This window comes from Pinus tabuliformis, chromosome 1_1 (assembly GCF_031772625.1).
Source record: "Pinus tabuliformis cultivar Carrire ecotype Pingquan chromosome 1_1, CPIR1, whole genome shotgun sequence".
NCBI lineage: Eukaryota > Viridiplantae > Streptophyta > Pinopsida > Pinales > Pinaceae > Pinus > Pinus tabuliformis.
Window position 1 is genome coordinate 59,019,989 of NC_142297.1, and position 25,788 is coordinate 59,045,776.

General features: G+C 35.2%; 1 protein-coding gene across 7 annotated transcripts in view; it reads right to left on the bottom strand.

Moving 5' to 3' along the window:
* Nucleotides 1-6,016: 6,016 nt before the first annotated feature.
* The window catches only part of LOC149211549 (PI-PLC X domain-containing protein At5g67130-like), a 28,761-nt gene continuing 8,989 nt past the window's right edge, over nt 6,017-25,788 (bottom strand). Inside the window, exons 1-11 of one of the 7 annotated variants that reach the window (XM_089391530.1) lie at nt 24,570-24,819; nt 24,137-24,367; nt 13,912-14,128; nt 8,993-9,105; nt 8,710-8,832; nt 8,109-8,246; nt 7,839-7,937; nt 7,448-7,751; nt 7,082-7,305; nt 6,856-6,942; nt 6,017-6,747 (exon numbers count right to left, since the gene is read on the bottom strand). In XM_089391530.1, the coding sequence (XP_089247656.1) occupies nt 6,577-6,747; nt 6,856-6,942; nt 7,082-7,305; nt 7,448-7,751; nt 7,839-7,937; nt 8,109-8,246; nt 8,710-8,832; nt 8,993-9,079 (1,233 nt within the window). In that variant the 5' untranslated portion in view covers nt 9,080-9,105; nt 13,912-14,128; nt 24,137-24,367; nt 24,570-24,819 and the 3' untranslated portion in view covers nt 6,017-6,576. Of the gene's footprint in view, nt 6,748-6,855; nt 6,943-7,081; nt 7,306-7,447; nt 7,752-7,838; nt 7,938-8,108; nt 8,247-8,709; nt 8,833-8,992; nt 9,106-13,911; nt 14,129-14,330; nt 14,550-14,576; nt 14,704-24,136; nt 24,368-24,569; nt 24,820-25,788 lie in introns of those variants that run through there. The other 6 variants (XM_089391529.1, XM_089391532.1, XM_089391528.1 and 3 more) reach the window with 6 other exon arrangements.

Consider the following 25,788-nt stretch of genomic DNA (forward strand, 5'->3'; position numbering starts at 1 on the left):
TCAGTTACTCCATTTTGCTGTGGAGTATGGGGTACTGTGAATTGCTGCAATATTCCATGGTCTTTACAATACTTGATAAGCTCATCTTTCATGTATTCTCCCCCTTGATCAGACTGGAGAATTTTTATCTGTTTCCTTGTTTGCCTTTCAATAATGTTTTTGAACTGCTTAAAGTATTCAAATGTGTGACTCTTCTTACTCAAGAAATACACCCAAGAAAACTTTGTGCAGTCATCAATAAACAGTAAAAAATATAGTGCACCTCCTAATGACTTTGTTTGCATGGGTCCACACAGGTCTATATGCACTAATTCAAGTATATCCCTCTATTTCTTTTCTACTTGAACAGGGAATTCTTCTCTATGCATTTTTCCTAATGTACATGCATCATAATCATTATGTACTTGCTTTAGCATAGGAAGATCTCTTACCATTTCCTTCTTCTGTAGTAACAACAAATAATTGTAGTTGATATGACCAAATCTCTGATGCCATAGCTTTTCTGTAGTCAAACTTGCAGGTGTCAAGGCTTGAACTGGTGTAAGTCTTACATCCAACTTGTATAGACCTCCTGTTTGGATTCCTGTAGCACTTGTCTTCATGCCATCTACCAAAGCTTTAATATAACAGTGAGATTTAAAAAATTCAAGTTTAAGATCTTGATCTGTGATCATGGATACAGAAATCAAGTTCTTTGTTACACCGGGCACATACATGACATTGTGAATTTGTTTTACATTACCGTTAGGTAGAGTGACAGAAATTTTCCCACACCCTTTGATCTAATGACTTCTATCATCACCTAGGTAAATATGTGCTCCTTCGTTGATTTCTTTAAAATCTTCGAACCAATGCTTGTTCCCTGTCATATGTGTTGATGCTCCTCAATCTACATAACAGACGTCTGCATCAACATTCTCATCACGATCTGCCATGAACAATCTGAAATTCTGCACATGATTTTCATTCGCGAGATGACCTACATGTCGTTTCTGCTTCTGTTGTTCTTCATGATATTTCTTCTTTCTGCACTCTTTGGCAATATGACAAAGTTTTCTGCAATAAAAACATTTAATTTCAGAGTTTTTTCTATTCAGATTCATACCTTGGGTTTGATTCGGTCTTTTCTGTGAATGTCCTCCATTTTGTTATTGCGGATTTCCTTTCCCTTTGAAGAAGTTCTCCCTCACCATCAATGCAAGATCGACACTCTGGGGCTTCAAAGTCAATCTTCTTTCTTCTTCTTACATCAGTATTCATGTCAGCTCTTCAAACTTCATGATTTTCTCTCTCACATTTATCCCAGTGATGAACATTTGGTAGTCATCGGTCACACCATTCATGGTAATTGTTACAAGATCTGTATTGTCAACTATATGACCAATGTCTGCCAGTTTGTTCTTCAAATCTTTGATCCTTGCTATGAAGGCAGCGACTGTTTCATTCTCCTCCATCTTCAAGGATAAGATCTTGCTCTTCAAAAACAGAAGACGATTTGTATTCTTGATCTCATACAGATCCTTCAGAATTCCCCAGATCTTGTTAGCTATCTTACACTCTCTGAAGTGTGGTATGATGCAGCCTTTCACTGACATCTTCAACAACATCTTTTCTCTACCTTCTTGCTTCTCCCAATTTGGGATTGATGCTAATCCAACCGCTGGCTTCGGCTCATCCCCATTTACAATCGTCCAAGCACTCTGCACTTCTAATAGAGTCTCATCTTGAATTTCCAATTTGCATAATTGGAACCATCAAGCTTGTTATGCTCATTCAAGCATGCTTCAAACATATTATTATTCATCTTGGCAATTTAAACAAAAAAATTCAACAGGTAAAAGAAGATGCTAGATTTACCCCAGATCCGTGACAAAGACAGATCACTGATCTTCAATATTGTTTGATCTCCCAGCACACCCGCAGATCACCATGGCTTACTTCACAGCTTCCAGACAGCCTTTTTTTGTCAGCGTCTGCAGCCTTCTCTCGGAGCCTTTTTGTTGTTTACACGATCATCGCAGATGTACATCAATTTTCTGAGACATCGTCGCAGGTGTACACTACTGTTCTACGACGTCGTCACAACTATACACTTGATTTCCGAGATGGTTATCATCGCATTTATTTTCCTGAAACCTGCGACGATTTCGGTTTAGTCGCACCCTCCTCTCAGTGTTTAGGTTCCTCAGCCCTAATGCTCTAATACCATGATAAAAATGGCAATGTTGTATTAAAAGAAATAAAACCCATTGGTCAGCTCTACGAAAGAGAGTCTGGCTTTGCAAAACGCTCTACATTGCTCATGTACATTACACAATATATAGTAATCATGGTTTTAGGGAAGTTAGAACACTAACCTAAGAAATAGAAACTAATTCCTATCCTGAGGTCACATGAACCAACTCACAGTATTCTAGGATATTCTCCATTATCTTCAACACCTACATTTCAAATATTTGAAGTTTGAATTAATGCTTCGTGTCTCGTGACATTTAAACTTTTTCCCTCCATTGATTCCTTGGGGTGAGCCCATGACATTTACCCTTTTTTCCTTGCTAGACACCCCTGGTTCACCCTGACTTATGATCGAGTTTTCAATTACTCTGTTTCAAGTGAGGTTACTCTGTATATCTGATGATGGAAGGAAATAGAGTGTTGAAATGGAGGTTGGTAAAATAGAGGAAGACATGTCACAAGAGAGTTTTGGGGGATGGTCACTAGAGATGTGAAGAGTTGAATGTTTAGGCAGCCAGCAAGTTGACTGGTTAGACTACGCCCAAAGAGGAAGCTCTTCAAAGATATGAGTGCTCTGTTAATAACTTTGTAGGTTATTGCTTTGGCGTTTGTCTGGTATAATTTCTTCCATGTGTAATTTCAACAGTTTCTAATACTAATTTTGTGGATATAGGAATGATCGTAGTTTATTTATTATATATTTTGGAGTTTTTCTTCGACATATTTTTTAGTAGAATTTATTCTAGATCTTGTAGGGATTTGTTGGAATCACAATTTTGATTTGTGAACTTTCCACTAGTGTAGTGCTCTAAGGGGTTTTCAGGGTGTTGAATCTATATATACACAATCAAAACCACATTTTAAAACAACAAAAAATCATGATTTGACCCAAAATTATTTCACTGGATTCCAATCAAAAACTCTGAAGTATATAAAATTAGACAATGTTATAGGAAAGTCTTATGTTGAATTTTGACTTTGATGAAAAATAAATGTATCCCTATAATGCGTTTGAAATCCATATGTTTTAGGCCTGGTTGTACAATGAATGGCTGGCCCAACTAAGAGTGTTCAAGCTAAAAGATAGGAGACTATAGTAGGAAAAATCATGTTGGATCTATTTTAATCGTAGATGTGAACTTGTAATCACATATTTGTTTTCTTTATTTTTGGTGTATAGTTATTTCTTCTGCATTGTAGTATTTTATTTGATATTGATGATTTTTTTCAATGAGAATTTGTCAGTTAATTTTTTATTTGTACATGAATTTGACAACTACTTGCTTCTAACTAGAGGCGATGTTTTATTCTACACATCAATTCTCTTTTTGTAAAGGTTAAATCACTATCATCTACCTAATAATTATTGATAATTAAATTATTACCCTTATGAGTAGAAAATGACACCTATCCACATATATCAACCATTTTTACTGATGTAGTTGTGCTATTGATGTGGTTGTGCTAGTAGTTTTTCATTTCACATATTGAAAACCATTAATATTTTTTTTTTTCATTCCAAATATTATTTCATGCACAATTTTTAATTATTATAAAATAACACAAGTTTACCTGAAAAATAATTTTATACATGATTTTTTGGCTTTTATTAAAATCTGCATAATTTTTTGTTTTTAATAAAAATACCATTCAGGCAGGAGATAAATGTTGAGGGTTGCAAACCTCCAATAACTTTGACATCTTCTAGGAAATTAATTGCAAAATGTATGACACACTTATCCTATCACTTGTAAAGGTGGAGACAATTAATATACACATTCAAAGATCTCATAATTTAGGTTTACCCAATATTATGGAAGCTTACATGTAATTTATGAAGACAAATCCTTAATGGATTTCAATCCAGTTACCACAAAGAGAGCATATGCAATAACACACCCCATTGGGACTTTGACCTGCTAGAGTTGGAGGGCACTAAGCAAGAGGATTCAACAATTATGATGTTTACTTGCTTCCCTTTCAAGCAAGGGGTTCTTGCATGCCATTGGTTCCAACATTACCAAGTTGCAAAAGTAAAAACATTATGCTTTTTACTTGATTTGTGTATCAATTCGTAATATGCTTTATGTCAAGATAGGGGGCAATTGCTTAAATGGTAGGTCTTGCGTTCTCCTCACCTGCATTCAAATCCCTAATGAGAAATGGTTCAACATGATAAGGCTAGGAGGGTAGATGACACCTCCAATTAGTGGGATGCCAACACTCCCCCCACCCAACCGATGTCTCCAAATGTCTCAACCCTTGCTAAGTCATAATTTCCAACTTGACATTGGTTTGTGAGCTACTAGCACTTGCCTATGGTATATAGTGGTAGCTAGTGCGATTTTAGCTTGGACCTCACCTATATAATCCTAGACTACCAATTCCCCTGGAACTAAAAAACAACTCTGTGAGGTTTTTGTTAATTGTGTCGTTGGTAGCCATTGCCACATTTTTTATTTTAACAAAAATCAATTTCCATGGAAAAGGTTACGTAATGAGTCTTACTTATTTTTATGTTCCATTTCTCTAATGCTCCACCAAACCCCCATTGTAATCATTCCATCGAAACCAACCTCTTGAAATTACCATTAACAACTCTTTGAGGTTTTTGTTAATTGTGTTGTTGGTAGCCATTGCCACATTTTTAATTTTAACAAAAATCAATTTCCATGGAAACGGCTATGTAATGGCTCCTACTTATTTTTATGTTCCATTTCTCTAATGCTCCACCAAACCCCCATTGTAATCATTCCATTGAAACCAACCTCTTGAAATTACCATTAACAAAATTGTGTAGCTAAGGCTGCCAAAATGATCTAGTCCAATTTTTTGACCAAATGTCACCACTATTAGATAACCTTGACTTGGTGATGGAGTTGAGGTTGTGTCAATAGTTCTAGGCCATTATGATTTTGGTCACCTGAGATTGGTGACTTATGGTATTAGGTTTTCATAGTATTGCATGTAGTTGAAGCCATTAAAAGGCTTGGAGATTCTCTATTGTATTGAGTTAGAGTAGAGTGGTGACTTATGGTATTAAGTTTTCATAGTATTGCATGTAGTTGAAGCCATTAAAAGGCTTGGAGATTCTCTATTGTATTGAGTTAGAGTAGAGTGGTGAAGGCTCACTTGGCCAAGGCTTGGAGATTCTCTATTGTATTGAGTTAGAGTAGAGTGGTGAAGACTCACTTGGCCAAGGCTAAGATGTTAAGATATTGGAAAACTTCGCTGTGTTTTAGCCAAAAACAATAATAAATGTATTGTTGACTAATTTCCCTAATTAAAATTTTCCAAGATAAATCATGGTGTATATGATTGGTATATTGTTACTTAATTATTATATTTATTTCTCTAATAATGTTCTAAATCCTAATAATCACTTCCTAATAATCACTTGCATTATTATTCATATGAATCTTCAGTGTTCATGCTTTTTACTTTCACGTATTTTGAAATCAGCTTTAATAGTCATTCTAATCTGTTATTTTATTATTGAGATCTGCTAATTATGTAGTATAATTTATTTCGGAACATCATTTGAATCTTTGTTTACCAGAGAGTAAAAATAGAAAAAAATTTGGTATCTTAGTGCGATATTCTTGTTATGAATCAATACGTTGGACTTAGCAAATGTGTCATCCATACTCTATTGTTAAAACCACAAGCATAATTGTCAACAAAATTCTGCAACTAATGAACCTCAGTTTGAGATATTGGAGATGACCAAAAGGTAAGCCTAAATTTGAAAAAGAAAGCAAGAAGGATGGAAACATTGATCTGTCCTTCAAAATAAATAAATTAAATAAATTAAGGCCAAGCACAAGGCCATGAATAATATTCAACATCAAATGAAGAACAATGAGCTCCGTCGCTACACGTTAATGTCCCTTAAGTTGGTCTTACGCTGAGTTGACAATGCGCCAAATCAGACAATATGGCCTCGGTCAACATTGAAATATATCATAACGGCTGAACAGACCTCTACTAACAAACCGAGACAGAGTGGGTCAATGGCCAGATCTTATCAAACCCTAAACATAAGCAGTCTACAGTATCAGCAGGATCGTGGTTAACTGCTAACTATCTTAGCGGAGTTAACATCCACAATTTCTGTCAGTTACGTTCCCGTGCATAAGATTCTCGGAAGAGTTCGTACAGAAACCAGGCTCACTGACCCACCAACTAATTTTTTTTAAATAAATTCTCAGAGTAAGACTAATGTATTTCCCACCCAGAGATGAATGTCTAAATGTCTATCAGAGGATTGGTTATATTTTGATTTAAGACTCGACCACTGCCGTCATGACTAAATGTTACAAGGCCTAATCCTACAAGGAATCACAGGCACAGGAAAATGAGGATGGTAAGTAGAACTCCAAGGACCAAAGATCTGACCGATAAATTGATTATAACAGGACTAGTAGCAGAAATTTGATTTGTTGTTTTCGGTGATATTGCAGCAGATGGTAAAACTTGTGGCAAATTGCAGACTGCAAATGTGTTGTTTAACTGCAAAAACAGAAAGAGTGAGAATAATCGTAATGATCGGATATTAATCATTTGTTTACAATTTAACTTCTATCATCTGCAAAAAGGAAAACTCGTGGTTTAGTGGACCTGGCAGTAGCTTATATTGCCACACCCACAAATAAGTTCGCCATTGAGTTTGTCTACAGCTTCTGATGCACCCCCGCCATCACTTCTCTGCAGGAAATAACATTGCTCTGAAAATGTTAGTTACTGGTGATCTCTGAGACCTAACCCAAGAATATTGAAGCCTGAAGGATAAGCAGAAGTTCAATTCTTTTCATGTTGGCTAGACCCTAATGAACTAGGTACAGACCTTATAGAAGTCTACAGCGAGAAAGTTAGCCCATCTTTTACCAGAAGCCTCATAACACACACTTAACATGCTGGATAATTGAGCAGAATTGTCCTTGCAAGCTTCAGGTAAATTTGGGTTATCGGGAAAGTAGTTTTCCAGAAATAGTGATCTGCTTGTTGTATTCAAGGCTGGTGACTCTGCACGATTTGTACACGTTCCAGCTTTCATACCAGCATTGCCATCTGCAAAGATTAGCAACAATATATCTTGTTTAATTTTTGAGTATGATCTGCCTCAGTATACGTTCTACACAGTTTTCCATAATGCATATCATAGAGCAGATAATGGATGTAGAAACCAACGCAGAAAGACTACAGTACTCACATTGATTTTCAACAACATATTTCCACTGGTAAGCAATACCTTCTGATGCTTCTTTCAAAGGCTTTGAAGTAAATACTATGAGACGTTGATTTTGGGCTACCATGTCTGCTATAGTAGGCCAGTTCTCAACATTTTTGGGCATTCTCGACACTGGAAACCAGTACTTCTTCAGGCCAGCCGCAGTAAATACTTTGGTTAGGCCATTGAGTGCTCTAACATAGTCTTCAATGAATATGGTAACAATTTCAGAGGGATGTGCAGACAGGAACGTCTCAATCTCTGTCAGTGCATTGATTGCTGGTTCCTGAAGGATTGACATGAGGTCACAAGTTTGCCTTCTAGTGATAACGTATGGCAGCTAGAAAATGAGAAATAGTATCTATTTACTCACATAGGCTGTGAAGTTATAGCAATTTCCTCCAAATGAATGACAGAGCCAAACATCATTCTCAAAGTCATACATGTCTAGCATAAGGCCTCTTACACCATTCTGCACAAAAGCCAAGCACAATGACGCCTTGTGACCAAATTAACCTACTAAAAACAGAATAGACAAAACAGGGCCTTCAACTACAATTTCAAGCATCCTTTGATTGTATCTATCTACAACTGTAGATTTAAATGCTCAAGACAGCTAAAGATTGGCAAACAAAGACCATACATTGAGCTGACTTGTAATACTATCTTGTTGATTTGAGGGTGACAACCGTTGAGTCCCTGTGTAGGATCGTTCTCCGAGAATAGCAAATGAATTGTGAGTAGTTAGCCATGAGTAGTTGTTGAAAGGTAGACTCCCAACCTGAAACAAAAGAAAAACCTGTCAAAAATCTCTAAATTCAAATTTTTTCAATTTCTTATCATCCCCTGAAGCCTAGTAGACTGTAGCATAGAGTTTAATTATAGTTTATGCTGCCTGAAGGCTTCAATTGTTTCAGTTACAAAGATCCACCAATTTCAAAATCCCTAAAATACTATTATGTTCTTAAGAATGGTTGCTTATTATGCAATTTAAGCAAGATGCAAGTGTTTTATACTCGCAGGTTCTAATTAAAAGACCCCATGAATCAGGTATTACAATTTGAAGCACTTTTTTTTCTGTCCAGGTACTATCAGTTGAATGAGACATCTATGTTGTTTATGATTTTTAAAGCTGTAAATTAACATCAAGTTGCATGGCCATTTATGTTTTCATTGTCCAACTCATCTGATTTTCTTCAACACATATAGCTTATTGTAAAAACAGACTGAGTATTACTAAGTACCTTGGATGTCGGATTTACAGGCTGTATACGAGTGCACCTTGGAAGTAAATGCCCTACCGCAATACAGGTTTCACAATGTAACCCAGCTGCACAATCTGTATTCTCCATGCAGAGATCATGAACCTGGCAACTCAAACAGGGGAAATTGAAAATTCGTAGCTTGTTGATTTACAAAGTTCTGCAATAATATACCCGTTTCAGTTTATTAAAACAAACCTAGAGACTCATATTTCTATAACAGAATAAAGAGGACAAGTAATATCAGGAAACAAAAGTTACCGACCTGACAGTTTCCATTGGAACAAAGAGCATTTATTGTCCCTGAGAACAATGTTAGGACCAGGATTCTAACTGCCAACCGTATATCCATGTAAGTGAACTTGCCACGTTACCAACCTACAGGGCATTGTCCACTTAGAAAAGTCAGTGATTCTATGCTTCCCATCCAAAAATATGAGAACCTCTGTGTCATCCCTCATTTGAGGATCTCAAACTTAATTATGGAGGTACACATTCATATTCACAAGTTTAAGACAAATAAGGGGCCGCAAGTGCAGAAGGGGTAGGGTCATGTATCGTCCCGATGGACAGAATGTCATGGAATTTGCATGGAAGCTGGGAATATCAACTAATAATGAAGTAGAAGCACTTGCAGTCCTTTAATGTCTTACTGTACTTAGAGACAAAGGCGGTTAAAAAGTGATAGTAATTGGAGACTCAATGGTGATCATTTGATCACTCCTCTCTTGAAAACCCACTTCTAATCTAAAGCTAGCCAAAATTTATGAAAAGCTGCTTCTACAGGACTTGGTTTGGAATCAAATTACCTACTTCCAGGGATTGTGAGTGCTAAACGCTGAAGTAGACTGCCAGACAAATTTAGGAGTGCAATTGCAAGAAGAAAGTTCTCCTTCTATGGGACATGGTTTCGAATCAAATCACCTACTTCCAGGGATTGCAAGTGCTAAACGCTGAAGTAGACTGCCAAGCGAATTTAGGAGTCCAATTGCAAGAAGAAAGTTTGTGGGTGAAAAATGGCTGGAGAGATCTCAACTCCACATGCTGCCTTCCATGAAGTGTCAGGGTTCTACAACAGGTGATTCTCCTCAATACATACATCAAATCGAGATGGTGATTTGGAGGAAGGGCTTTAAATGACCTCGCCTCCTACCTATCCTTAGGCGTGCACAATCAAAATTTTCTCTGAAAATGTGTGCTATGGTAGCAATGACTCCCATGTGTGGGATTAACTTATTTGTTCTTGGGTTAATGTGGTCATCTCTAACATTGAAGACAACCTCGATGAGAGAGGTAAAAGAATTAGGGTCTAGTCTTTACAGAATTTTTTCTTTTTCTTTCAGTCAGATGCTCTAATTGATTCTAATTTCCCTTGGGTCTCTGGCACTAACGAATCTATCTATCTCGGATAGGGAAATGCCATGGACCATTATCACCGCTGTAACAATTGTTGTGTCTTTTGTGAGCTCTGGAGATTACGGAAGGGGCTTTGCCAATGTGAAAGGGATGTAGCAGCGGCCCATGGCAATGTGACCTACTTGGCAACTACAATTGGCAAGGCAGAAGAAGGGTTTCAACAAGAACTTGGAGACCAACAGAGTTAGGGATCAGTTTGCACTGGAAGCAGGGAACCACCTTCCCAGTGTGAGAGATTGGGAAGCTAAATCCTGTGCTTCTATGACCATCTTCAAAAGGAAGCAAATGGAAATGGCCTCAGCTTTGGAGTCTCTACAAGTTCTGTTTGGGCACATAGTGACCCACTCGAATCTCCCTTTGGAGGTTCTGCTCTTCCCCTCTCTCGGCCCAAGTGATAACTCTATTGACTATACCTCTTCTGGATTCCCTGGAACACTAAAGGGAATGTGTTGCTGACCTAAATGCTAACATATATGAGATGGTGTTAGATATCACTACAAACCTCGACAGAGCTGATAATACTGGTTCCATTCCAATGCCCATGGACAACAAAGACCTGGAGACCAAAGGTGGATTTGAATATTGAAGCCTGACATGAGCATTAAATTTTTAGTTTTTTATCATAGCATGTTTTGTCTAATAGTATTGTTACTATGGCAGTTTGTTAACCAGCACACATGAAGAATTCAGAGTAGAATGAAATGGATAAGCCTCCACAATATTTTTGGATAATTTGTACTTATCTGTGCACTCTAGGGTATGTCTGCCTAGAACTATATATTTCTTGTAAACCTACGCTATATGGTTTAGCCACAGTTTTTTAGAATATAAATTCTAACTGTTATTGTGCAAAAAAGAGCAAGTTTAACACAAAGAAACTTTATAGAAGATGTTAGAACCTGAAAGGAACTGATCAAATCAAAATGATAGGTCTTAAATATCAGTCTTTTTCTTTAGTTTAATAACCATTTTGGGGAAAAGAAAGCATCTTCTAGTACAAAAAAGTTTGGAAAATAAATATCTTGAGCTAAATAGGTGTGCACTAAAATATGCAGAATCAGGTGAAGGGTGCGATTTAGTTTATCTTAATTGCAGATTGCAGCCCATTTCTTGTTGTAATGGATTAAAATCTTTTCATTAATGGAGCCATTGTTTTGAAAACAAATACTTCTGGCCAATAAAGTAATGGTTCATTGTTAAATCAACCGAGTGTTAAGCCATCCTTCAGGATCCCATTCTCACTATGATCTGCCCCACTTCCATCAGATGAATTTAAAAAAGGATAGGACCATATGCAAAATGCAGGAAATTTTGATGGAATAACCTTCAAACCTGGCACCTAAGCTAAAGGAAGCCTCTCTTTGCACTGCAGCCCCTTGAGGTATGTTTCTGTGAAGCATTCCAATATATATATATATATAAACTGCAGATACTAGATTATATTTTACCCCATTACTGGGTCCAATAATTACATATGACCAGTAATGGAGAAAGCAAATGCAACAGCTAAAGCTATATCATTCAGCCTAAAATTTGCTTTTGTGGATGGAATCCTCCGAGAAGACTTAGAACAAAAGTTCTGGCCCTTTTAAAGGCACCGAATAAGTGGCTACTAGAAAAATTGAGCATAAAGAACAGTCCTAAACCTTGGAAATACTTCAACGTATTCAAAAAAAACTTGTCTCATCTGACGTCTTCCCTTTTTTGAGGTTAGAGACATGAATTAAATGCCCCACACATATATATATATCTTAGTCCAAGAGGTTAGTTCAGTTGGCTATGGCCAATGTTTTTAGGCATTTAGCTAATTTTGTGACAGCAGGTGCCGGATTAAAGCCTTTTTGATCAAGTGTACTAGTCTATGTTGATGGGTTTATCAAGAATGCCATCCAAAATGTGACAAAGCATTCCTCAGATTCTCATTAGGTTTTGCTTGGAAAAATATATAGATAAATACCTCAGGCTACCAAAACAGTGCCAGAACAAGAAAAATAAAACTAATCACATAGTCTAGAAATCATTATGTTATTAGACAACGTATCTATTCTATAACATAATTGCTTAGAGTCATAAGAGTCGATCAAATATACGAATAGTTACATAGAAGGTGTTCAGCATAACATCTAGTATAGTAGTATTAGAAAACCAAAACAAATATAACAAATCACATAGATGTGAGTCATTAACAACCCACAATTACAAAAATGTTTATCACTATAGTGGAATAAAGCAATTCTCATATATGTGATTTTTATCACAGATGGGCACACAATCACAAAGAAACAACCCAATGAAATAGATACAACCGATAGGTACTCAAAGGGTATCCGATAAAGCATCCATTTATTAACGGATCATTGCAGACTTGCAGTAATTTTGTCATAAGGCTGTCAAAAAGCATCCATTATATTAACGGAGCATTGCAGATTTGCAGTAATTCTGTCATAAGGCTGTCATGTCCGCAACTCAAGAGGGCATCCTTCTTACAGCTTATATTAGAATAACTAATCAGCTAGTGTATCCCTACTCAAGGAACACCATCCATCAGTGGACAATCATGCAGTGTATAAAGAAAAAGGTTGAGAGAAAAATAGAAAGAAAGAGAGAAATGTTTCTAGCAAGTAACCTAATTGTAAAAATAAGAGAACTTGCCATCTGATGCCAAGCACACTGTATTCAAGCTATTACCTTAAATTTTTTTTAGTGATAAAAATTACGTTCAAAATAAGCTCATGGGTTAGCTTGAATGGTTGAGTGTTTTGAATTTACAAGTTGGTGGTCTCAGGATCAAGTCCCTAGGCTGGCTGCCTTTGTTAATATTAATATTGTTGACCTCACTAGGCTGGCTGCCTTTGTTAATATTAATATTGTTGACCTCACTCAATGTTCCTGACCGGTTAGATTGCCCAAACTGCAATTGACCAGTTTACCCTAAATACCATCCTCGGAATGAAGGGAATTGTCCCGTGGATTTCGTGGGATATGCATTTCATTGAAAGCACAAAAAGGAAACCAGGTTCAAAACCCCTCAACGATGTGGTACCACATTCATGCCATCGACATTGTTAACTACCGTATCTGTGACTGCTTTTAATCCTGGCAATCTTGACAGTCCATAGATGCTGTGTACCTTGATGGACAATGCCAGGTAAGTCCTAGGTGAATTTGACAAGATAGATACCCTTAGCACTAAGTCAAGCCTCGGGCTTAGTGCCTATGAACAAACCCACTTTACAGTTTTATCATTTCACACAGATTTTAACATTTTCTCCACCTCACGAATTACAGTTTTATCGACCACATAATTTTTTCAGTTCACATACTTCACACTTATTGATTAACAGTCTTTTTTACTTTTTATCGGGGCCTTCCAACAACCCAAAGGGCTATAGGTAAAGCCCCTTTCCTTGAGAAAGGGTCATATGCCCAAGAAAAGTAACAGTGTTAATCCATTTAGCACAGCTCCTTTCCTGTCACGGTCTGCCCCAATCATATGACATGAGCTCCAAAAGGGATAGAACAGCGTGCGAGTCCATGGCGATTTTAGCATAATAGATACCTTGAGATCTCGCACATCAGCTCAAAAGGAGTTGTGTGTGGTCCTTTGGGATATGGTTCATGATGGAAAAAAATACTGATCTAAATTACAGAGAATTTAAAGGCCAAACAATATGTGGATAACAAAATGTATAAGAGAAGATGGTGCTGGAACTTGGTTTATAATCATTAAAAGAAACGCAAAGCAAAAAGTATTGAAAGAAATCATGCCTGTATTCTCAATGCTTTGTTGTTGTTCTTTGTTTATGTTTGTGCTGCTGCAGCCTGCTACCTCCTAAATTCTGCAACTTTGGGAACAAAATCACCTATAATGCCAATCTCTTAACACAGAAGGAGCCACGGCGTATAAAATTCTTCCTTATATTTGAGCAATTGGGCATGAACAAAAAGCTGGTTTCTCCGAGCTGGATTGCTCGTTCTGCACCGTCTGCAACCAGAAATACACTATAATACTGTTCAACTGCCCACCTTTTGATAAAAAGCATTGTAGACACTAAGTCACTCAAGGGGTAAGTATACGATTAATGAAATGTAGTCAATCATGGCGTTTACAGTGTCTATAAACCGTGTAGAAGTCAGTATAGGTGCATGTACCAGCATTTGGAATTATGTTACATGGCCGCACTTACCTTGAAGAGGAACAACGATCTTCTTGACTTTGTAATGGAAAAACAAATTTGAATGTTTAGAATCAATTACTCAAAGAAGAACGCGCTACAAAACACAAGTAGCTGCATTTTTTTTATAAACAGAGACCACCCAACTTTTCGCTGTACTATATCAAATTTCTCGTCTCAGTAATGCCGGGTTAGACATACAAGAATGTGCTCAGAATAAAATTAAACTATGGCGTACCCCCATCAGATCCCACCCACCTTTTGCCTCAATCGTATACTGCTTTGTGATGCGTATGATTGTTTTGTATATACAAATCATGTACAAGTCTTAATGTGCTTTGAGCCGGATCTTCTGACGTGCACGTCCAATACCTGTCTCGCCAAAAGACACGGCAACGTCAAGGCATTTTTTTATTCCGTGCTTGGAGCATCATTCCAGATGTCACGCAAAAAGTTCTTCAAACAAATGGCTTTGGGACCCGATCACTGTTTTTAAATTTATTAAATGTTCGTCCTAATAATGCCTCAGGATCTCTGGACCCACAGTGGGGTAAAGTTTTATTGGAATCTAATTGTTAATCAGCATCATCCACATCCTCCATAGGAGAAGCAAAGGTAGACAATGAACATTTTATAAAGTTTTGTTTTTTTATTCCGTGTTTGGAGCATCATTCCAGAATGTCACGCAAAAAGTTCTTCAAACAAATGTTTTTGGGACCCGATCACAATTTTTGTTTAAAAAGTTTTAAACGGGTGATTTTTATGTAACAAAGTGTTTTAATAAAACACTATGTCACAATTTATTTAATATTGCTGGATTTTTGCATTAGTGATTTTTACTTAACAAAACACCTTGTCACTATTTATTCACTTACTATAAACATTTACAAAATTATACTACTTCCCATAGAAATTTACAAATTATATAAATTAAAATATATTTTTAAATTATTGATATATATCTAAATTTATACCATATCAATTGATTTTTAAAGGTTTCATATTGGTAATCAAATAAAAATGAACTTGTCTTCATCTATCCCATTTCTTAATATTAGCAACTGTTTCCTAAACTGGTAAAATTTTATTTTTGTTTTTTTCAATCTCGAAATTAATTTGTATGCTCACTAGGAAGCATTTCGGATTGAATGGAATGAAACATGATGGAATTGCTATGCCAAATCAATGAATTCCAAGAAGTTGGTAAGAAAAAATGGTTTCAAAACAATTCTAATCAATTGAACTCTATATTTTATCATTGAAGTGAGGATCTTCATCATATAGTATGAGTTGTTTTTGTTTTGTTTTGTTTTTGTTTTATTTTTTTTCTTTTAAAGAAATTGTCCCTGGAACAACTCTCAAGAGTATTTAGTAGTGTACATAATCTTGAGGGAGATTAGACTATAAAACATATGGAAGCTAAACTTCACCATTTATTAATTAGATTACATCTTAGATACTAATATAATATAAAATTGTATAATCCATATTAATAAAATACTAACCAAATTAACAAACAAATAAAAATAAAAATTATATTCAAATTTCACCTAAAAATATAGATTATATAAAATTGTATTATCCATATTAATAAAATACTAACCAAACTAACACACAAATAAAAATATAAATTATATTCAAATTTCACCTAAAAATATAGATTATATTTAAACCTCACTTATAAAATTGACATATTCCATCTTAATAAATATATTATTGATTGATATTGACACGCCCAAACTAACTGAAATAAAAACATAAAAATATAAGAAAGAAAATATATATATATATTAATTTTTATAATTTTATTTATTTTTGATAAAGTTATTTATTTCGATTTTAAAAGGGTGTTTGGAGATTATTCAATCTTCGCTCTTTCTATCTTCGCTGCCTTGTTTTAAACCCCAAGCCACATTGCCTCCACCCAAAACTGACACATATGGGTTCGAACCCTCTCTGGGTTGTAGCTTCTCTCGCCTGTATTCAAGATCGGGACCCAGGGAACTATGGATTGATCGGGACAGGCGGGACGGGGTATCGAAACTCGCCTGCTACCAGTTGTTTCGTTCGCGTCAAGTCAAATCAATTGACTGCAGGGGTGGGGGTATTTTTTTCATGAGAGAGAAAGCAGAGTCTTACGTTTAGGGTTTAAAGGCATGTGTGGTGTCAGAAGGCAGTAAAAAAGGGTTATGGGTCGTTTTAATGGATTGCATCGAATTTTAATTATTTAAAGTTCTTATAATTAAAATAATAAAATGTTAGTTTCAAATGGTATGTATTTTAATATTTCAAAAAATTATTTTATGGTTTTTATGTGTAGTTGGATTTTGATTTTGATTTTAATTTTTATGGTTTTTTCAAATACTTGTTATTTTATTGAAATTAAAGTTATACACAGTATTGTTTAATTACAATTTTCTACCTAAGTTTGTCGAGAGTTATGATATTTTAATAATTTAGAATTTAAAATAATTAAATATAAAAACAAGGAAAGTCTCAATTATTTCAATATTTTTATTTTCAGAAAATATTGTTCGCATTCACTTTAAAGACATCAACAATTTTTTTACAATCACTAAATGTTTTACAGGTACAGTTCTTTGATCTTTTGTCCTCATCAACATTGTGTTCTATGTGGATATGTGATACTTTCCATTTCTCAAAAAAAAATCTTTGTTGCTAAATATTTAGGATTAAGTTGTTCTTTATTCTTTGTTGCCAAGGATTTAGGGCCAAGTTGTGTAATGTCAAGAACCAATCAATAACCACTCCAAAATCACCAAAAATTTATAAACACTTCACGTGCCTCATTCATTTGGTATTTATGTAATAGGTAGTAATTTTATTTTTGATCAGCAAGATAACTTGATATATTATAATTTTATTTTTGCTTAAAAACTAATGTTAAAGTCAGATTAGATTTCACCGGTTTCAATGAACGTTATTTTAAGTTAATAACAAAATATCATTTATTATTATGATAATATTTTTTATAATAAGAAGAATAAATTTATATCTATTTGATATTATTTATTTTCTAAATAATAAACTGGTATCTCAATTTTAAGAAAGTTAAATTTTTATTTTATTTTATAAATACAAATAAACATAAATTCAGTTAAATTTTATTTTAAATTAAAAAATTACTTAAAAAATATTTATTATCAAATTAAAAAAAAAATTAAAATAAAATAAAATCTTATTTTATTTTAGAATTTTTAAATATAAATTTTAATATTAACAAAAATAAATTGATACTATTCTATTTTATGTACGTCCATCAAAAGATGCTTTATCACATGATATGTTTGAAAGTGATGCACTTAGGGCAGCATTCGGGTGTGTTGGATGTATATATTCCACGGAATAAAAACGTCTCGACTTTCACTTAAAAAGGTGAAAAAATCTAATCTCTGTTATTGACTGCGAGTCGTTAAAGGTATCTCTACAAAAGCTTCCAAGAAAGAAAAATATGATAAATGCTTTCTTTATGCAGTAATATGATCAGAAAAAACAAAAAGCATCAGTATGCTAATATATAAAGGTTATATTCGACGGAATAAATAATTCTCAACTTTCATTTTAAAAAAATACGATGAATGCTTTCTTTGAAAAAAGATGATGAATGCTTTCCTTGAAGTGTAGCAGTATGATCAGGAAAAACCAAAAACGTTATTAGGTTAATATATAAAGGTTACATGCGAGTTGGATATAAATCACATATATATTCCACGGAACAAATACTTCTCTACTTTCACTTTAAAACGGAAAAAATCTAAATTATAGACCGCCAGCTGTAAAGTATCTCTACCGAAGATTCCAAGAAAGAAAAAAATTGATCAATGTTTTCTTTGCCTGTAAAGTATCTCTACAGAAGATTCCAAGAAAGAAAAAAATTGATGACTGCTTTCTTTAACTGTAAAGTATCTCTACAGAAGATTTCAAGAAAGAAAAAAAATGATGTATGTTTTCTTTTTGGTGCAGCAGTGTAATTAGGGAAACTTAAAAAAATTACCAGTATATTAATTTATAAAGGATATATATAATTGTTTTTTTAAGTTATGTATGGTTGAGGTTATATTGAGGTTATGTTTAATGGTAATATTTAATAATAGGGTTTTGAAATGAACTAATAATTTAATATCTAAGAGTGTTTTAACAATATATCTCATCATTATAAACATTTGTAATTATAATAATGATTAATATTAATTAAAATTGAATATAATTTATTGAAAAAACAAATTATTTGAAATTTTTAATTATTTTTATTTAAAAAATATTTATAAAAACATCATCATGATTTTATTATACTATAAAATAAAAAATATTAATAATATAAACACATAAATATGTCAACTTATTTTAAGTGGTTAGGAAAGTTAGATAATAACCTCCTAGTTTTAATAAAGTCTTATTGTAACATGATACTCCATTGAAAATTGCCTTTATACCAATTATTTTAATTATATTGATTCTAAGTATGGGTCTTATTGTAACATGATACTCCATTGAAAATTGCCTTTATACCAATTATCTTAATTATATTGATTCTAAGTATGGGGTTTACGCGGTGCATTATATTAGATATCATTTTGGGATTCAGTAAGTCATTCACGTATGACCATTTGTCATTCACGTATGACCATTTCCATGAGAGGTTAAGTAAGTCATTCACGTATGACCATTTCCATGAGAGGTAGTGCATTATATTAGATATCATTTTGGGATTCAACTGCGTTAAGTAAGTCATTCACCATTTCCATGAGAGGTTGCCATTATACCAATTACCTTAATTATATTGATTCTAAGTATGGGGGTTTACGCAGTGCATTATATTAGATATCATTTTGGGATTCAACTGCGTTAAGTAAGTCATTCACGTATGACCATTTCCATGAGAGGTTAAGTAAGTCATTCAGGTATGACCATTTCCATGAGAGGTAGTGCATTATATTAGATATCATTTTGGGATTCAACTGCGTTAAGTAAGTCATTCACCATTTCCATGAGAGGTTAAGTAAGTCATTCACGTATGACCATTTCCATGAGAGGTAGTGCATTATATTAGATATCATTTTGGGATTCAACTGCGTTAAGTCATTCACGTATGACCATTTCCATGAGAGGTGAAGAAGTGGGATTGAAACTAGTGAAATGAATCACATAGCATCAAGTCATTCACCATTTCCATGAGAGGTTAAGTAAGTCATTCACGTATGACCATTTCCATGAGAGGTAGTGCATTATATTAGATATCATTTTGGGATTCAACTGCGTTAATTCATTCACGTATGACCATTTCCATGAGAGGTGAAGAAGTGGGATTGAAACTAGTGAAATGAATCACATAGCATCAAGTCATTCACCATTTCCATGAGAGGTTAAGTAAGTCATTCACGTATGACCATTTCCATGAGAGGTAGTGCATTATATTAGATATCATTTTGGGATTCAACTGCGTTAAGTCATTCACGTATGACCATTTCCATGAGAGGTGAAGAAGTGGGATTGAAACTAGTGAAATGAATCACATAGCATCAATCATCAAGGTAGTGCATTATATTAGATATCATTTTGGAATTCAACTGCGTTAAGTCATTCACGTATGACCATTTCCATGAGAGGTGAAGAAGTGGGATTGAAACTAGTGAAATGAATCACATAGCATCAATCATCACTTCCGGGCTTGCACCCGATAACCAGGACTTCCCAGGAGGTCACCCATCCCAGAACTCCTCTGGCTCAAGCGCGCTTAACTGTGGAGTTTTCCCCACAATCAAGCCCACTTAGCTTGCTACACCATTTGCAAAACCTTAGCAAGTATTGTGCCTCATGAACCATTCAAGTAGAGATCCCTTGACTCTTTTTGAATTTAAGTATGGGGGTTTACGCAGTGCATTATATTAGATATCATTTTGGGATTCAACTGCGTTAAAGCAAGTCATTCACGTATGACCATTTCCATGAGAGTGGGATTGAAACTAGTGAAATGAATCACATAGCATCAATCATCACTTCCGGGGCTTGCACCCGGTAACCAGGACTTCCCAGGAGGTCACCCATCCCAGATCTCCTCTACCTCAAGCGCGCTTAACTGTGGAGTTTTCCCCACAATCAAGCCCACTTAGCTTGCTACCCCATTTGCAAAACCTTAGCAAGTATTGTACCTCATGAACCATTCAAGTAGAGATCCCTTGACTCTTTTTGAATTTAAGTATGGGGGTTTACGCAGTGCATTATATTAGATATCATTTTGGGATTCAACTGCGTTAAGTAAGTCATTCACGTATGACCATTTCCATGAGAGGTAGTCGTAACTGACTAATTTCTCATGATTTTTTGAATAGTTCACTTAGCACTCATTGCATCGGGTGATGCTCACAGGGGTGAAGAAGTGGGATTGAAACTAGTGAAATGAATCACATAGCATCAATCATCACTTCTGGGGCTTGCACCCGGTACCCAGGACTTCCGAGGAGGTCACCCATCCCAGAACTAAATTTTTAGTTTTTTATCATAGCATGTTTTGTCTAATAGTATTGTTACTATATCAGTTTGTTAAGCAGCACACATGCAGAATTCAGAGTAGAATGAAATGGATAGGCCTCCACAATATTCTTTGGATAATTTGTACTTATCTGTGCACTCTAGGGTATGTCTGCCTAGAACTATATATTTCTTGTAAACCTACGCTATATGGTTTAGCCACAGTTTTTTAGAATATAAATTCTAACTGTTATTGTGCAAAAAAGAGCAAGTTTAACACAAACAAAACTTTATAGAAGATTGTGTGTTCGTTAAAGATGTTAGAACCTGAAAGGAACTGATCAAATCAAAATGATAGGTCTTAAATATCAGTCTTTTTCTTTAGTTTAATAACCATTTTGGGGAAAAGAAAGCATCTTCTAGTACAAAAAAGTTTGGAAAATAAATGTCTTGAGCTAAATAGGTGTGCACCAAAATATGCAGAATCCGGTGAAGGGTGTGATTTAGTTTATCTTAATTGCAGATTGCAGCCCATTTCTTGTTGTAATGGATTAAAATCTTTTCATTAATGGAACCATTGTTTTGAAAACAAATACTTCTGGCCAATAAAGTAATGGTTCATTGTTAAATCAACCGAGTCTTAAGCCATCCTTCAGGATGTCGTTCTCACTATGATCTGCCCCACTTCCATCAGATGAATTTAAAAAAGGATAGGACCATATGCAAAATGCGGGAAATTTTGATGGAATAACCTTCAAACCTGGCACCTAAGCTAAAGGAAGCCTCTCTTTGCACTGCAGCCCCCTTGACGTATGTTTCTGTGAAGCATTCAAAATATATATATATATATATATATATATATATATATATATATATATAAACTGCAGATACTAAATTATCTTTTACCCCATTACTGGGTCCAATAATTACATATGACCAGTAATGGAGAAAGCAAATGCAACAGCTAAAGCAGCAAATGCAACAGCTAAAGCTATATCATTCAGCCTAAAATTTGCTTTTGTGGATGGAATCCTCCGAGAAGACTTAGAACAAAAGTTCTGGCCCTTTTAAAGGCACCGAATAAGTGGCTACTAGAAAAATTGAGCATAAATAACAGTCCTAAACCTTGGAAATACTTCAACGTATTCAAAAAAACTTGTCTCATCTGATGTCTTCCCTTTTTTGAGGTTAGAGACATGAATTATATGCCCCACACATATATATATCTTAGTCCAAGAGGTTAGTTCAGTTGGCTATGGCCAATGTTTTTAGGCATTTAGCTAATTTTGTGACAGCAGGTGCCGGATTAAAGCCTTTTTGATCAGATGTACTAGTCTATGTTGATGGGTTTATCAAGAATGCCATCCAAAATGTGACAAAGCATTCCTCAGGTTCTCATTAGGTTTTGCTTGGAAAAATATATAGATAAATACCTCAGGCTACCAAAACAGTGCCAGAACAAGAAAAATAAAACTAATCACATAGTCTAGAAATCATTATGTTATTAGACAACGTATCTATTCTATAACATAATTGCTTAAAGTCATAAGAGTCGATCAAATATACGAATAGTTACATAGAAGGTGTTCAGCATAACATCTAGTATAGTAGTATTAGAAAACCAAAACAAATATAACAAATCACATAGATGTGAGTCATTAACAACCAACAATTACAAAAATGTTTATCACTATAGTGGAATAAAGCAATTCTCATATATGTGATTTTTATCACAGATGGGCACACAATCACAAAGAAACAACCCAATGAAATAGATACAAACGATAGGTACTCAAAGGGTATCCGATAAAGCATCCATTTATTAACGGATCATTGCAGACTTCCAGTAATTTTGTCATAAGGCCGTCAAAAAGCATCCATTATATTAACGGAGCATTGCAGACTTGCAGTGATTCTGTCATAAGGCTGTCATGTCCGCAACTCAAGAGGGCATCCTTCTTACAGCTTATATTAGAATAACTAATCAGCTAGTGTATCCCTACTCAAGGAACACCATCCATCAGTGGACAATCATGCAGTGTATAAAGAAAAAGGTTGAGAGAAAAATAGAAAGAAAGAGAGAAATGTTTCTAGCAAGTAACCTAATTGTAAAAATAAGAGAACTTGCCATCTGATGCCAAGCACACTGTATTCAAGCTATTAACTTAAATTTTTTTAGTGATAAAAATTAGGTTCAAAATAAGCTCATGGGTTAGCTTGAATGGTTGAGTGCTTTGAATTTACAAGTTGGTGGTCTCAAGATCAAATTTTTTTAGTGATAAAAATTAGGTTCAAAATAAGCTCATGGGTTAGCTTGAATGGTTGAGTGCTTTGAATTTACAAGTTGGTGGTCTCAAGATCAAGTCCCTAGGCTGGCTGCCTTTGTTAATATTAATATTGTTGACCTCGCTCAATGTTAATATTAATATTGTTGACCTCAGTCAATGTTCCTGACCGGTTAGATTGCCCAAACTGCAATTGACCAGTTTACCCTAAATACCATCCTCGGAATGAAGGGAATTGTCCCGTGGATTTCGTGGGATATGCATTTCATTGAAAGCACAAAACGGAAACCAGGTTCAAAACCCCTCAACGATGTGGTACCATATTCATGCCATCGACATTGTTAACTACCGTATCTGTGACTGCTTTTAATCCTGGCAATCTTGACAGTCCATAGATGCTGTGTACCTTGATGGACAATGCCAGGTAAGTACTAGGTGAATTTGACAAGATAGATACCCTTAGCACTAAGTCAATCCTCGGGCTTAGTGCCTATGAACAAACCCACTTTACAGTTTTATCATTTCACACAGATTTTAACACTTTCTCCACCTCACGAATTACAGTTTTATCGACCACATAATTTTTTCAGTTCACATACTTCACACTTATTGATTAACAGTCTTTTTTATTTTTTATCGGGGCCTTCCAACAACCCAAAGGGCTATAGGTAAAGCCCCTTTCCTTGAGAAAGGGTCATATGCCCAAGAAAAGTAACAGTGTTAATCCATTTAGCACAGCTCCTTTCCTGTCACGGTCTGCCCCAATCATATGACATGAGCTCCAAAAGGGATAGAACAGCGTGCGAGTCCATGGCGATTTTAGCATAATAGATACCTTGAGATCTCGCACATCAGCTCAAAAGGAGTTGTGTGTGGTCCTTTGGGATATGGTTCATGATGGAAAAAAATACTGATCTAAATTACAGAGAATCTAAAGGCCAAACAATATGTGAATAACAAAATGTATAAGAGAAGATGGTGCTGGAACTTGGTTTATAATCATTAAAAGAAACTCAAAGCAAAAAGTATTGAAAGAAATCATGCCTGTATTCTCAATGCTTTGTTGTTGTTCTTTGTTTATGTTTGTGCTGCTGCAGCCTGCTACCTCCTAAATTCTGCAACTTTGGGAACAAAATCACCTATAATGCCAATCTCTTAACACAGAAGAAGCCACGGCGTATAACATTCTTCCTTATATTTGAGCAATTGGGCATGAACAAAAAGCTGGTTTCTCCGAGCTGGTTTCTCCGAGCAGGATTGCTCGTTCTGCACCGTCTGCAACCAGAAATACACTATAATACTGTTCAACTGCCCACCTTTTGATAAAAAGCATTGTAGACACTAAGTCACTCAAGGGGTAAGTATACGATTAATGAAATGTGGTCAATCATGGCGTTTACAGTGTTTATAAACCGTGTAGAAGTCAGTATAGGTGCACGTACCAGCATTTGGAATTATGTTACATGGCAGCACTTACCTCGAAGAGGAACAACGATCTTCTTGACTTTGTAATGGAAAAACAAATTTGTATGTTTAGAATTAATTACTCAAAGAAGAACGCGCTACAAAACACAAGTAGCTGCATTTTTTTATAAACAGAGACCACCCAACTTTTCGCTGTACTATATCAAATTTCTCGTCTCAGTAATGCCGGGTTAGACATACAAGAATGTGCTCAGAATAAAATTAAACTATGGCATACCCCCATCAGATCCCACCCACCTTTTGCCTCAATCGTATACTGCTTTGTGATGCGTATGATTGTTTTGTATATACAAATCATGTACAAGTCTTAATGTGCTTTGAGCCGGATCTTCTGACGTGCACGTCAAATACCTGTCTCGCCCAAAAGACACGGCAACGTCAAGGCATTTTTTTATTCCGTGCTTGAAGCATCATTCCAGAATGTCACGCAAAAAGTTCTTCAAACAAATGGTTTTGGGACCCGATCACTGTTTTTTAAATTTATTAAATGTTCGTCCTAATAATGCCTCAGGATCTCTGAACCCACAGTGCGTTTTGGGATCCGACACTGTTTTCTAAATTTATTAAATGTTCGTCCTAATAATGCCTCAGGATCTCTGGACCCACAATGGGTTAAAGTTTTATTGGAATCTAATTGTTAATCAGCATCATCCACATCCTCCATAGTAGAAGCAAAGGTAAACAATGAACATTTTATAAAGTTTTGTTTTTTTATTCCGTGCTTGGAGCATCATTCCAGAATGTGACACAAAAAGTTCTTCAAACAAATGGTTTTGGGACCCGATCACTGTTTTTTAGATTTATTAAATGTTTGTCCTAATAATGCTCTGGATCTCTGAACCCACAGTGGGTTAAAGTTTTATTGGAATCTAATGGTTAATCAGCATCATCCACATCCTCCAGAAGAGAAGAAGAGGTAAACCAGGAACATTTTACAAAGTTTTATTTGTTTGTTGTTTATCTGAGTTTTAATTACTATAAGAATTTTTTAGTAGCCCTGAATTAGGGGTATATAATTTCAGAGTAGTTATGATTTAGGGGTATTTAATTTTTAGTTTGGACTGGATTTTTGTTTAAAAAAATTTAAACTAGTAATTTTTATGTCACAAAGTGTTTTAATAAAACACCATATCACAATTTATTTAGTCACATCAGCACTTAATATCCCTGGATTTTTGCACTAGTGATTTTTACACAAAACACCTTGTCAC